The 14224-nt window shown below is 44.1% G+C and overlaps 1 protein-coding gene across 1 annotated transcript; it reads right to left on the bottom strand.

Moving 5' to 3' along the window:
- Positions 1-988: 988 nt before the first annotated feature.
- On the bottom strand, positions 989-3542 carry LOC119087151 (ral guanine nucleotide dissociation stimulator-like). The gene is made up of 5 exons (XM_037201810.1): positions 3290-3542; positions 2996-3144; positions 2339-2386; positions 1678-1886; positions 989-1446 (listed from the first exon to the last, which is right to left on the bottom strand). Exons 1-5 carry the CDS (start codon positions 3488-3490, stop codon positions 1418-1420), a joined length of 636 nt encoding a protein of 211 aa, XP_037057705.1. The 5' UTR covers positions 3491-3542; the 3' UTR covers positions 989-1417.
- Positions 3543-14224: the final 10682 nt, after the last annotated feature.

Here is a 14224-nt window from a genome sequence, read left to right as displayed (position 1 = left end):
CCCCCCCCCATACACACATTCCATCTCACACTATATACACCTTGCTGAATCTCAACTTCCAAGCTATGATGTGGACTCTCTGATGTCTAGACACTTGCCTCTAGTGAACTGAGACTTGTGTGATCTTTTCCCGTGAAAAATGTCATGGTGACTGATGGGTGGGTTCCCTTCATCCCTAGGAAGCTCTCATGAGCAGGTCAGTGACCCCTATAAGTGCTGCACACCCTGCTTGCCTTCACTGGGGAGATGAGCACCTTAGCTGCCCCAGGTCACAAATGTGGGACAACAGTTGGTGGGAGTCATCAATGGAATTGTCGTGAGGAGAGCGACAGAAGCATGGTGAGTGGCACTTGGATTGTTTCCAGGCCATATTCATAAACCCTGGAGGAAATATAAATAAAACCATGACATTGTTACTCATAGACTGTCCCAACATTGAAGAAAAGCTAAGGATTACTTCAAGAAAATCTGCATGGTTTAAACATTGTCCATAGCATCCAACACCCCTGAAATCTATGGCCACTCCTCTCTTCACATTGTGTCTTTAATATGGGAAATGGTGTGTGCCTAGCCTTGTGCACATGGGAAGCAGGGACCTGGTGACATTGCAATTTGTCCTCATCGAACCCTGAAATAGTGCTGCTACCCAGCTACAGGAGCCTGAAACTAAAGCAGAAACCCTTTGAAGGACACCTGGTCAGCCTGACCTCTAAGTACATGACCTAGCTCTTAGGACCCCAGCAAATGGCAGCCAGCCACAACTATCTGTAGTTCCAGCACCTCTCTCAGGCATTCACCTGGTCTCTGTCAAGGCAGTGGCTTTGCCTCCCTTTCTCCAGGATGGTCTGTCTCTATGTCGCCCCTCACGGAACCAGTGTGGTCTGCTTAGGGAAACTGCTAGGCCCTGTACAAGCATGCTGAGGGGACATCACAACCACAACTTAGACAATGAAAAACAAACGAACAATTTATTAAAACCAATGCTTAAACTAAAACAATATCGAAAATAACTAGAACAATAAAAACAGTTACTCGGGATGGGGAGGCTGGCTGTGGGGCTGAGAAGGCTGGGGGTTCAAATCCGGGAGGGATTCTGTGGGGAACACAGAACTGGTGCTGTCTGCAGAGCAGGTGCTGATGGTTCAGCAGAAGGGAAACGGGTGGCAGGGCCGTTCCCTGGGGAGGTAGACGCACTGCAGCAAAGTCAGATGTGCAAAAGCTGTAGCATCTGCTGACATGATGACACTCAGTATCCACAGCTGCTAACCCGCGTGGTGACCCAACTGCTGCTGCCACATCTCACGGGAGTCACAGAAACTTCTGCTGGGTGTTGTGGTCTCCAGCTCTGGTGTAGCTGTCTTCATTGTTGGTTAACAGACCTCAAGCTCCAGATCTGTGCATGTGCGGCTCCCCAGATCTAAGGATGTGCTGCTGATGCAGGCATCTCTAGAAGGGAAAGAGGGAGTGGAGTGGAGGAGGAGACATAATGCCCAGGATGAGACCTCCTTCTCAGCCTTTCCAAATACAGAAGAGACCGTGTCGGCCTGGAATCCCAGACCGTATTCTGGACATGTGCCCAGGCTAGAGTCCAGTAACAGCTCCTGCAAAGAGGAGCCTCTCAAGGATCCCCCCAGCTCTCCAGGTACTGAACCTCCTGACAGGGTGTCAAGCACCTACCTGAGGCTTCCTCAGTGCTGGCCTCTGAGTCACTGGCCACTTCTGTCTGCAGCTGGGTCAGGAGTTCATTGACATGGATGAGAACATCTGAATGGGGAATGTTGACAATCAAGTAGTTCTTCACTTGTTTCAGAATGGACAGGACTGATGCCTGGCAAAAATCCTCAGGGAACTTCTCAATCCGTATATCCAGGAAGGTGGAGATGGTGCTGGGTTAGGAGACAGACAGCACAGTCAGTGGCCTGGACTCTCCTTTGCCGCCCCTCTCAAGGCTCCTGTGCATGTGAGACTGCAAGGTAGAAGATCTCCAGCCCTTATGCAAATGAGCACAGTGAGCAGGGCTGTGAGGTCCATGTGAGCAGGAAGCTCTACACACCCCTTTCTCAGGCTGTAACTGAGCACAGCTGACCAGGCCTGGATGACATGGGTTGAGATCAGGGTAGAGTCTCACTGGGGCACCAGAGGCCACAGGTTCCTCCATATTCCCACTAGCAAGGACCCTGCCCATGCAATTCTTCTCACTCTCCAGGAAATACTCTGACATCAGTATGGTAGAAATCAGGAGTGTGAGACCCAAGCATCGGTCATCCCTGACCCTTAGAACCCAAATGACCCGACTCTGGAGAGCCAAGGCCTTTCTCTTGTTGCAAAGCCCACTTACTCCATAACTTCTTCATCCTCTTCACAATCAGGGTAGAAGTATGCATACCTAGAGGAGACCAGGAAGGATGTCACCTGTAGAGTCCCAGGTCCCCATCCAAAAGACCTCTAGGGGACACTGATACCTAGAGAGGAATTCAAGTCCAGAAGACCTGTCTGCTCTCAGAATTATGAATTCACCCTCATACAGTAAGTAGGTGCTTCAAATATGTTTGTACAGTGGGTGATCACAAACATCTCTATCCAGACATCTCAGTGCACACCAGGTCCCTTGGACAATCCTCCATGGGTCTCCACTCTGGACACATCTCTATTCGGTACTCCAATAGGAATTCTAGAACCTCCTTTACAATAGGAGAAGTGCTTTGATCAAGGCTCACAAAAACTGGGCCAAGGATAGAGAGCTTCTTGAAGGTACCGAGAACATCCACACTCATTAGAGACTCAGCTCTGGACACACCAGTCCCTAAGGCCGAGCCTTGAGGAAGCATTTTCTGACTTCATGCTGTTGGGTCCTGACAATACTCAAGAAAATAAGTGGGCTCAGAGAAAGGCAGAGAGCTTCCCCTAACCAGGAGAGGATCTGAGGCCTCTGAGCTTGGAGGTGGGCACTCACTGCTTGAACAGCAGGCCTGGCACCTGCTGCATGGTGACTAACCTTTGATATATGCAAATGAACGTGAGAACAACCAAGGGGTCCCCAGTCTGCAGGGAAATCACCAGGTGAATCACAACCTCTTCCAAAGTACTGAAGCGGGCCTTTCTACAGGACTCCTTCAGGTCCTTTGGGGCAGACTCCTTTGCAACCTGAGGAGAGATCAAGGTGGATGGTTCCAACAGGCACAGGACTACAACGTTCTGATTGGCTATTATCATTCTAAGTTTTCCTGAATCTTTACACTGCCAAACTCCCAAAGTGAAATTTGGGAAACTCTGAGATTTCAGTGATTACCTGGTTTGTGTGATCCTGGCCCTGGCTGCCCTGGGTCGAATTTGTTTCTCTCCGGCCAAATGGCCAGAGGCGTTGGAACCAGGAGTGAAACCGGGATCTCCGGGTACCACCATGGCCTCCACCATGGCCTCCACCATGGCCTCCTCTTTTCTCTTTATTAGGTTCTGAGCCTCGAGTAATTCCAAGACAACAAGAAAACATCCTGCTCTGACTAGAGTATCAGGACAAATGAGCCTGCTAGGCTGTCTCTAAGCAGCTGGCTGCCTGGTTGCAGGGTTCTGCATTGTTAGATCATTGTTAAGGAAGTGAGGTCACTCCTGGGGACCCCTGCCTGAGTCCCCTCCTCACACAGTGCCATTCCAAAAGTCTCCTAGGTCCCTCTCACCTCCTGGGTGCCTACCTGACACAGTTAAACAGGCACTTCCCACCCCACTGCTCCCAGGGATGTCTGGGTACAGGAAGCACCTCAGCTCTGCCATCTGAGTCCCCACTGTTGACCTGCACCTGTTATGCTAATCCTAAACAACCCTAATTGCCCTGGACCACCACAAACCCTAGACATGTCTCTCTTCTAGACTACTTTGTGTGTGTTCTGTGTGAAACATGAGCACAAATCATCTGGGTGTGTCAGATCTCCACAAGGAACTAGAGAGTGGGGCTTTTTTCCTCCATTTTTTCATTTTTTTTTTGGTTGTTTGTTTGTTTGTTTCTTTGAGACAGGGTTTCTCTGTACAGCCCTAGCCGTCCTGGATCTCACTCTCTAGACTAGGCTGACCTTGAACTCACAGAAATTCACCTGCTTCTGCCTCCGGAGTCCTGGGATTAAAGGCATGTACCACCACTGGGGCCCAGAGTGGAACTTTTTCATAGTAATTAAAATCATGTACTTTGGTGAAAAAAAGTGCAACTGTGTTAATTCTTCCATTACTCCTCTTTGCTGATTTCTTGTTTTTTTTTTTTTCTTACAAGCTCCTTCAGCTCTATGCACCTAGGCATCGCTGATGTCACCTCCTTTATTCTGAAAGTTTGCCAGCAAGAGAAGCAGTGCAGGGAAAGACACTGGAGACCCAGACCCTAGGCTGGATCTCTAGCAGCTCCTCCCACTTCCCATCTTGCCCACCGGCTGCTGAGACTCACCACTGCCCCCATGTGGAGGAAAAGGACACAGCAGATGAGAGTCCCAGTAGAAAAATCACCTTGGGTGCAGAGTCATTATTTACTATAAACTTTCCTTTTAGGGCTGCCTTGGCTGTGTCTCAGACATCAGATAGGTTCTGTTTTTATTATTGTTTCTGGAAATCTTAAAATGTCCTGTCTGATTTCTTGAATGATCCCCAACTGTTCATTCAACAATGCATCTTCAGCCTCCAAGCATTTTTTGTGGTTTGGGTCATTTCTCTCATTGTTGATTTCTAGTTTTATTTCATTGTGGTCTGATAAGATGTAAGGAATTATCTTAGTTTTATTGTTTGTTCTCTGCTTTGTTGAGGCTTGATTACTTTGGGAGAAGGTTATGTGTGCTGCTGAGAAAAATGTGTATTTCTTATCTGTTGGGGGAATATTCTGTATGTCTAAGTTTCAGCTCATTAATTTTGCTACAAAGTTTACTTTTCCTTATAGAAAGATAACAACATCTGCTTCTTCATATTTTTCATTTGCTTGGTATATTAGTCAGGGTTCTCTAAAGGAACAGACTGATAGAATGAATGACTGATAGAATGTGTGTGTGTGTGTGTGTGTGTATGTATGTATGTATGTATGTATGTATGTATGTATGTATGTAAATTATTAGAGTGGCTTCAATGCTGTGGTTCAAGTAGTTCCAAAACAATCAATCCACAGACTGGATGTCTCATCAATTCCAGTTGCAGATGGACTCCCCAGGAAGCCCTAGAGAACTGCTAGTCTTCAGTCTGTGTTGGAATTCTGAAGAAGTAATACCAGCAAAGGAAAGCCTCAACAACAGGATAGATGAGCTTGCCAGCAAGAGTGAGGGCAAGCAGGCAAAAAGTAAAAACTTCCAACTTCCACTTCCTATTCTATGGGCTGCCACCAGAAGATATGGCCCAGATTTAGGGTAGTCCTTCTGACCTCAAAAGATCCAGATTTAGGACAGGTGTTCCCACCTCAAATGATCTATTCAGAGAAACGCCTTGCGTGTGTGCCCAGCTTCTTGGGTTTTAGTTGATTCCAGATGTAGTTAAGTTGACAACCAAGATTCGCCATCACACTTGGTAGTTTGTTTTCCGTCCTTTGACATTGTGGATTTGGTTTCTTTGGGGGTAAGTGAGTTTCTTGGAGATAATGTATAGTTGGTTCTTGCTTTTTAATCCAGTCCATCAGTCTGTATCTTTTTAGTGGTAAACTGGGGCCATTTACTGCTGAGGAATAATCCTCTACACTGTGAAAATGTGCTGCTCTCATTGTTAATAAAAAGCTCATTGGCAGATAGCTAGGCAGAAAGAGATGGGGTGAGACAGCCTGAGACAGGGAGAATACTGGGGGTGGGAATGGGAAGAAGGGCAGAGTCAGAGAGTCACTGTGACACAGAGAAGCAAGACAGACATGCTGGACTGAGAAAAGGTACCCGGCATTGTGGCAAGGCATAATTAAGAAAGACGGGTTAATTTAAGTGTAAGAGTTAGCTAGTAACAAACCTGAGATATCAGCTGATCATTTATAATTCATACCCAATCTCTAAGTCTGTTATTTAGAAACTGACAGGCAGGAAAGAAATGACCACATACAATTTACATTTAAGATTATTATAGGAAGGGGCTTGCTATTTCCTCTACTGTTTTGCTGGATTATTGGTATTTCTTTTTCTTCTCCTATATTAGTTTTGAGGGTTTGCTGAGTTGCTGTGTTGAAGGGGGTTGTTTCTTTCTCAAGTCTAGCTTATCTATTGTTTTCATAAAGTGTATGCTCATGCTTCACATGAAGACAGCTGTCCTCCATTCTCCCTGTGAGATATTCCACTATAAACCTTCTGCAGTGTCTGGCTTGGTTGTTGTGAATGGCCTTAATTTGTGTTTGTCTTGAAATACCTTTATTTCTCCATCAATGTTGAAAGAGAGCTTTGCAGAATACAGAATTCTTGGGTCGCAGTTTGCTTTCAAAGCTTGAAGTAACTCATTTCATGTACTTCTGACCTTTGTGAAGGCAGATGAAAAATCTGGGACGATTCTGATCTGTCTTTGCCTGTGAGTTGTCATCTTTTTCAAGCTGCTTTTACAATTATTTTTTCACTTGTATTTTTGACATCCTGACTGCTGTATGTTGTGGAGAGCTTCTTCTCTGTTTGTTTATATGGAGTTCTATACACCAATTTCTTTCTCTAATTTGAGGTCTCTCTCTCTCTTTCTGTAATTTCCTTAGTTTTTTTTGGCACAAATCTTTTTTATTTAACTTCTTTGTTGACTCTTCGGCACTTTCACATCATGCACCCCAATTCTGCTCACCTCCCAGTCCCCCCATATCCTCCCCTCATCCCTGCCACATCCCACCACAAAAGAAAACAAAACACAGTAATCAAGAACACAAAAAAAACCCATAAAATTCTCTTTGCTTCTCCTTCTTTCCTCCCTCTCCATCACCTCTTCACTCGTCCTGGTGGCATTGGAGGCCTCGGTGTGCCATAGAGTATGCCACTTTGTCCCATCAGCTTGACTGGCAAATGCTTACTGCAGTGAGTCACTAGTCTGGTTTAAGGCCTCTGGTTTCTGGTATACCATCCTCACCAGATCCTTAACAGAACTCCTTAACAGCACAGACCCCAGCCTCAGTAGGACCATGGACCCAACATGGTTCTCAACAACAGCTGAGTTTGGATCTCACCACTGCCCTAGCAGCAGTATGGCTCTGAGACACCAACATGGCCCTGGATCTCAAGTGTCTTCATGGCCTTCTATGGTAACAGGAACATCGGACATCAGCACAGACCCTTGCTGCAGTAGGGCCACAGACCCTGACATGACCCTCAGCTACATCTCTGGCCTGGATGTCACCATGATGTTGAATAGCTGCTCAAGCCACTCATATCTGGATGCATCCTGGCCTTTGGACACCATCCTAAACTCAGATGGCTAATCTGACCCTGGGCATCCTCATGGTACTTGGTGGCAACAGGAACCACATATATCAACCTGAACCCTGGTCACTATAGGGCCACCAACCCAGGCATGGTCCTCAGCAGCAGCCTGGACCCAGATAACACCATGGCCCTGGGTGGCAGCACAGGCCACCCTCATATGTGTGACCCAAGCTGTGGTGTGGCCCCAGACTCCAACCAAGCCACAGCCTCAGGCCCAGATCTTGGGCCTCTGTATGGGCCCTAGTGGCAACCTGGGCCACAGACTTCAACACAGACCCCAGCTACTGCTGGGCCCCAGGCAGCAGGTTGGCCTGGTCGACATCCAAGCTCCAAGTGGTAGCCCCAGCCACTCAGATCAGGATGGATCTGGCAACAGCATGGCCCCTGGACACCAATAAGGCCACAGGCTTCATTTCAGACTCCAGGCTTCATGTGGCCTTTGGTGGAAACATGGGACATGGGCATCAGCATAGACATCGGCAGCCACAGTAGGTTCATGGACCCAGACATAGTCTTTGGGAGCAGCCTAGGCCTGGTTGTCTCCAAGGCCCCACTTGGCAACAAAGCCTGCCCAGATCCCTATGGCTCCAGCAGCAGTGTGACTCATGGAGCCAAAGATGGCCCCAGGAGGCGGCCCAACTCACTGGAATCAACATGGCACTCATTGGCAACAGGAGCAGTGGACATCAACCAGATCCTGGCTACTGTAGGACCAGGGGCCCAGAGATGGCCCTTGGCAGCCGCCCAGCTGGGACATCAACATGGCTCCTCGGTCTACTCCTCACTGCCTTCACCATGGCCTGAGGAACCGGGCAGGCAGGCCTCCAACATCTGCCCGTTCCTCACATCTTCATTTCTTCCTTACTGAGTCTTCCCACAGCTCATGATCCATTCTGCTTCTCTCTCTCCCATTCTCCACCACATATTTCCTTATCATAGTAAGGTCCACATGCCCATGGCTCTCTTCACCAACTGGAGCCTTGAGGACCCCGGCTGACTAGCCCCCATCTGAGCAGAACTGTATGGGGAGGTAGCTTTCTTCCCACCCTCATTAGCTTTCTATGCCATTCAATTTTATGTCTGTTCCCCCTTCTACACCATTACTTTCAACTTTATCTTCTTGAATATTCCAGACCATTTGAAAATATCATTTAAGTGCCTTAGGGTTCCCCCCCCTATTATATAATGAGTCAGCTTCAGTGAGACAGCTCACTTATTTCAGGGTGAGGGGAATATGTAGGATGGGGACAGCAGCTGGGGAACCTTCCTGGTGGGGGGGAGGAGATCCTGCCTGATGGCCAGAACCTGGGGCCAAGTTGGGCAGTTCTTCCCCAGAATGGCTGGTGCCCAGGGATGGGATCTAGGGGCAGGCCTCTCTGGGTCTGAACCCAGGCACGCACCTCTTGTCCAGATGGGACATGTACACAATTCATGGAGATGCATGGTAAATGGGGAGAATCATAGCTGTTATTGCACAAGAAGTTTGCAACAAGAGACAGCCAATTCAATCAAAAGGCAATAATTCCATAATGCCTTGTGTGATAGTTTCCTCTAACAGAACCCTTGGTTGTGATAGGTTGACCTTCTGAACACTAGTTGTCACCAGCCCCCAGCTCCCTTCCTGCCCTGGACCTCCCATGTAGACAAGAGCCCCAAGCTCCCATCCTGCTCCGGGCCTCCCATCTGGACAAGAGAGAGAGGCTTCCTGAATCTGTCAGCTCTGTCTGGACCAAGAGCACTGATAAGACCAAGAACGAATCCACAAGGACAAGGGCAGATGTCAAGGCAGAAGTACATACAACAAAATGAAGAGCAATACAGCATCACAAGAACCTAGCCCTCCTCCAACAGCTAGACCTGAACATCACAAAATGGAAGAAGCAGAAGAAAGCAACCTTAAGAATAACATCATGAAGAAGGTAGAGGCTTATATAGAAGAAATCACAATGAAACTGAGGAAAAGAAAAACAAAAAATGGGAAGAACACTATAAAAAAAAACTAGAGGAAAGGACAAATAAATTAGCAGAAGAAAACAATAAATCCCTGAAAGAAAACCATGAAAAAGCAATGAAACAGATGAGGGAAACAGTCCAAGACCTGAAAAGGGAAATAGAAAAAATGAAAAAGACACAAACAGAGGGAATGCTGGAAATAGAAAATCTGAGGAAAAGAAGGGGAACTTCAGATGCAAATATAACCAACAGAATGCAAGAGATGGAAGAGAGGATCTCTGGCATTGAAGATACAGTAGAAGAAATAGATTCATCCGTCAAAGAAAACACTAAAGCCAACAAAGTCATGACCCAAAATGTCCAGGAAATTTGGGACAGCATGAAAAAACCAAACCTACCAATAATAGGGATACAGGAAGGGGAAGAATACCAACTCAAAGGCACAGAAAATATATTCAACAAGATCATAGAAGAGAACTTAACTTAAAGAAGGAAACTTAAAGAAGGAAATGCCTATGGAAATACAAGAAGCCTATAGAACACCAAACAGACTAGACCCCACACACACAAAAAGTCCCCTCGCCACATAATAATTAAACAACTAAATGTACAGAATAAAGAAAGAATATTAAGAGCATCAAAGGAAAAAGACCAAGTGACTTACAAAGGCAAACCCATCAGAATAACACCTGATTTCTCAACAGAGACTTTAAAAGGCAGAAGGACCTGGACAGATGTAATGCAGACACTAAGAGACCATGGATGCCAGCCTAGAATAGTATACCCAGCAAAACTTTCAATCATCATAGACAGAGTGAACAAGACATTCCAGATTTAAACAATACTTATCCACAAACCCAGCCATACAGAAAGCACAAGAAGGAAAATTCCAACCTAAGGAAGTCAGATACACTCTCAAAAACACATGCAACAGATAAAATCACAGCAGTAAACCTCAAAGAAGAGAAGTACACACACACTACCAACAAAAAATAACAGGAATGAACAATCACTGGTCATTAATATCCCTTAATATCAATGGACTTAATTCACCTATAAAAAGACACAGGCTTATAGAATGGATACAAAAGCAGGACCCATCTTTCTGCTGCATACAAGAAACACACCTCAAATTCAAAGATAGACACTACCTAAGAGTAAAAGACTGGGAAAAGACTTTCCAATCAAATGATCTTAAGAAGCAAGCAGGTGTAGCCATCCTAATATCCAGCAAAATAGACTTCAAATTAAAATCAATCAAAAGAGATCAAGAAGGGCATTACATACTCATCACAGGAAAGATCCACCAAGATGAAGTTTCAATTCTGAACACTTATGCCCCAAACACAAGGGCACCCACATATGTAAAAGAAACATTACTAAAGCTTAAACCACATATAAAACCCCACACATTAATAGTGAGAGACTTCAACACACCACTTTCACCACTGGACAAATCAGCCAAATTGAAACTTAAAAGAGAAATAAAGGACTTAACAGATGTTATGATTCAAATGGACTTAATCGATATCTACAGAACATTCCATCCTAACAAAAAAGAATATACCTTCTTCTCAGCACCCCACGGAACCTTCTCTAAAATTGACCACATACTTGGCCACAAAGCAAATCTCAACAGATACAAAACAATTGGAATAACCTCCTGCATTCTATCAGACCACCATGGCTTAAAGTTAGATTTCAACAACAATAAAAACTACAGACGGCCTACAATCTCATGGAAACTGAATAATGTTCAACTGAATCACCAATGGGTTAAGGAAGAAATAAAGAAATTAAAGACTTCCTCGAAATCAACGAAAATGAAGACACCACATACCCAAATGTATGGGACACTTTGAAAGCAGTGCTAAGAGGGAAATTCATAGCAGTAAATGCCCACATAAAGAAGTTGGAGAAATCTCACACTAGTGATGTAGCACACGTGAAAGCTCTAGAACAAGAAGAAGCAAAGTCTCCCAGGAAGAATAGACACCAGGAAATTATCAAATTGAAAGCTGAAATCAATAAAATAGGAACAAAGAGAACAATACAAAAAATTAATGAAACAAAGAGTTGGTTCTTTGAGAAAATCAACAAGATAGACAAGTCCTTATCCAAACTAACCAAAAGACACAGAAAGCATCCAAATTAACAAATGAAATGAAAAGGGAGACATAACAACAGACAATGAGGAAATCCAGAGAATCATCAGGTCATACTTCAAAAACCTCTACTCCACAAACTGGAAAATCTAAAAAAAAAAAAAAAAAAAAAAAAAATGGATAATTTTCTGAACAGGTACCACATACCTAAGTTAAATCAAGACCAGATAAACAATTTAAATAGTCCAATAACCCCTAAAGAAATAGAATCAGTCATTAAAAGTCTCCCAACCAAAAAGAGCCCAGGACCAGATGGTTTCAGCACAGAATTCTACCAGATCTTCAAAGAAGAGTTAATACCAATACTCTTTAAATTGTTCCACACAATAGAAACAGAAGGAACATTACCAAACTCCTTCTATGAGGCTACAATCACCCTGATTCCTAAACCAAACAAGAATACAACAAAGAAAGAGAACTACAGACCGATCTCCCTCATGAACATTGATGCAAAAATACTCAATAAAATACTGGCAAACAGGCTCCAAGAACACATCAAAACAATTATCCACCATGATCAAGTAGGCTTCATCCCAGGGATGCAAGGGAGGTTCAACATATGAAAGTCCATCAATGTAACACACCATATAAACAAACTCAAAGAGAAAAACCACATGATCATCTCACTAGATGCAGAAAAGGCATTTGACAATATCCAACACCCCTTCATGATAAAGGTCTTGGAATGATGAGGAATACAGGGAACATACCTAAACATAATAAAGGCAATTTACAGCAAGCCAACAGCCAACATCAAAGTAAATGGAAAGAAATTCAAAGCAATTCCACTAAAATCAGGAACGAGGCAAGGCTGTCTGCTCTCCCCATACTTATTCAATATAGTACTTGAAGTTCTAGCCAGAGCAATAAGACAACATAAGGAGATTAAGGGGATACAAATTGGAAAGGAAGAAGTCAAGCTTTCCCTATTTGCAGATGACATGATAGTATACGTGAGTGACCCCAAAGATTCAACCAAGGAACAGATACAGCTTATAAACACCTTCAGCAACATAGCAGGATACAAGATCAACTCAAAAAAATCAGTAGCCCTCCTATGTACAATTGACAAACAGGTTGAGAAGGAAATCAGAGATACATCATCCTTTACAATAGCCACAAATGATATAAAATACCTTGGGGTAACTTTAACTAAGCAAGTGAAGGACCTGTATGACAAGAACTTTAAGTCCATGAAAAAAAAATTGAAGAAGATGTCAGAAAATGGAAAGATCTCCCATGCTCATGGATAGGCAGCATTAACATAGTAAAAATGGAAATCTTACCAAAAGCAATCTACAGATTCAATGCAATCCCCATCAAAATACCAACACAATTCTTCACAGACCTGGAAAAAATAATACTCAACTTTATATGGAAAAACAAAAAATCCAGGATAGCCAAAAGAATCCTGTACAATAAAACAACCTCTTGAGGCATCATAATCCCTGACCTCAAGCTCTACTATAGAGCTACAGTAATGAAAACAGCTTGGCACTGGCATAAAAACCAACATGTGGACCAATGGAATCAAATTGAAGAAGTTGACATTAATCCACAACCCCTATGAACATATAATTTTTGACAAAAAAGCCAAAACTATACAATGGAAAAAAGAAAGCATCTTCAACAAATGGTGCTGGCATAACTGGACATCAACGTGTAGAAGGCTACAAATAGACTTCATATCTGTCACCATGCACAAAACTCAAGTCCAAGTGGGTCAAAGACCTCAACATAAATCCAGCTACTCTGAACCTGATAGAAGAGAAAGTAGGAAGTAGTCTTGAACACATTGGCATAGGATATCACTTCCTCAATATAACACCAGTAGCACAGACACTGAGAGAAACAATCAATCAATGGGACCTCTTGAAACTGAGAAGCTTTTGTAGAACAAAGGATATGGTCAACAAGGCAAAGCGGCAGCCTACAGAATGGGAAATGATATTCACCAACCCCACATCTGACAGAGGACTGATATTCAGAATATATAAAGAACTCAAGAAATTAGACATCAAAATGCCCAACAGTCAAGGACGCTTGGCTCAATTTGGGAGGAGGGGACTTGACCTGCCTGGACTGAGTCTATCATGTAGATCTCAGTCCTCAAGAGTGGCCTTGATCTGGAGGTGATGGGAATGGGGGGTGGGCTGGGGGAAGGGGAGGGGGCAGGAAGGGGGAGAACAAGGGAATCTGTGGCTGTTATGTAGAACTGAATAGTATTGCAAAATAAAATAAAATAAAAAAGAAATGGGCTATAGAACTAAACAGAGAATTCTCAACAGAGGAAACTCAAATGGCTGAAAGACATTTAAGGAATTGCTCAACATCCCTAATCATCAGGGAAATGCAAGTCAAAACGACTCTGAGATACCACCTAACACCTGTTAGAATGGCTAAGATAAAAAACACTGAAGACAGCTTATGCTGGAGAGGATGTGGAGCAATGGGAACTCTCCTCCACTGCTGGTGGGAATGCAAGGTTGTACAACCACTTTGGAAATCAATATGGTGCTTTCTTAGAAAACTGGGAATCAATCTCCCCCAAGATCCAGCTATACAACTCTTGGGCATATACCCAAGGAATGCTCGATCATACCACAAGGGCACTTGCTCAGCTATGTTAATATCATCATTGTTTGTAATAGCCAGAACCTGGAAACAAACTAGATGCCCTTCAACTAAAGAATGGATAAATAAAATGTGGTACATATACACAAT

The sequence above is a fragment of the Peromyscus leucopus genome, unplaced genomic scaffold (genome assembly GCF_004664715.2).
Source record: "Peromyscus leucopus breed LL Stock unplaced genomic scaffold, UCI_PerLeu_2.1 scaffold_1466, whole genome shotgun sequence".
Taxonomy (NCBI): Eukaryota; Metazoa; Chordata; class Mammalia; order Rodentia; family Cricetidae; genus Peromyscus; species Peromyscus leucopus.
This window is presented reverse-complemented; position numbering and strand designations above follow the sequence as displayed.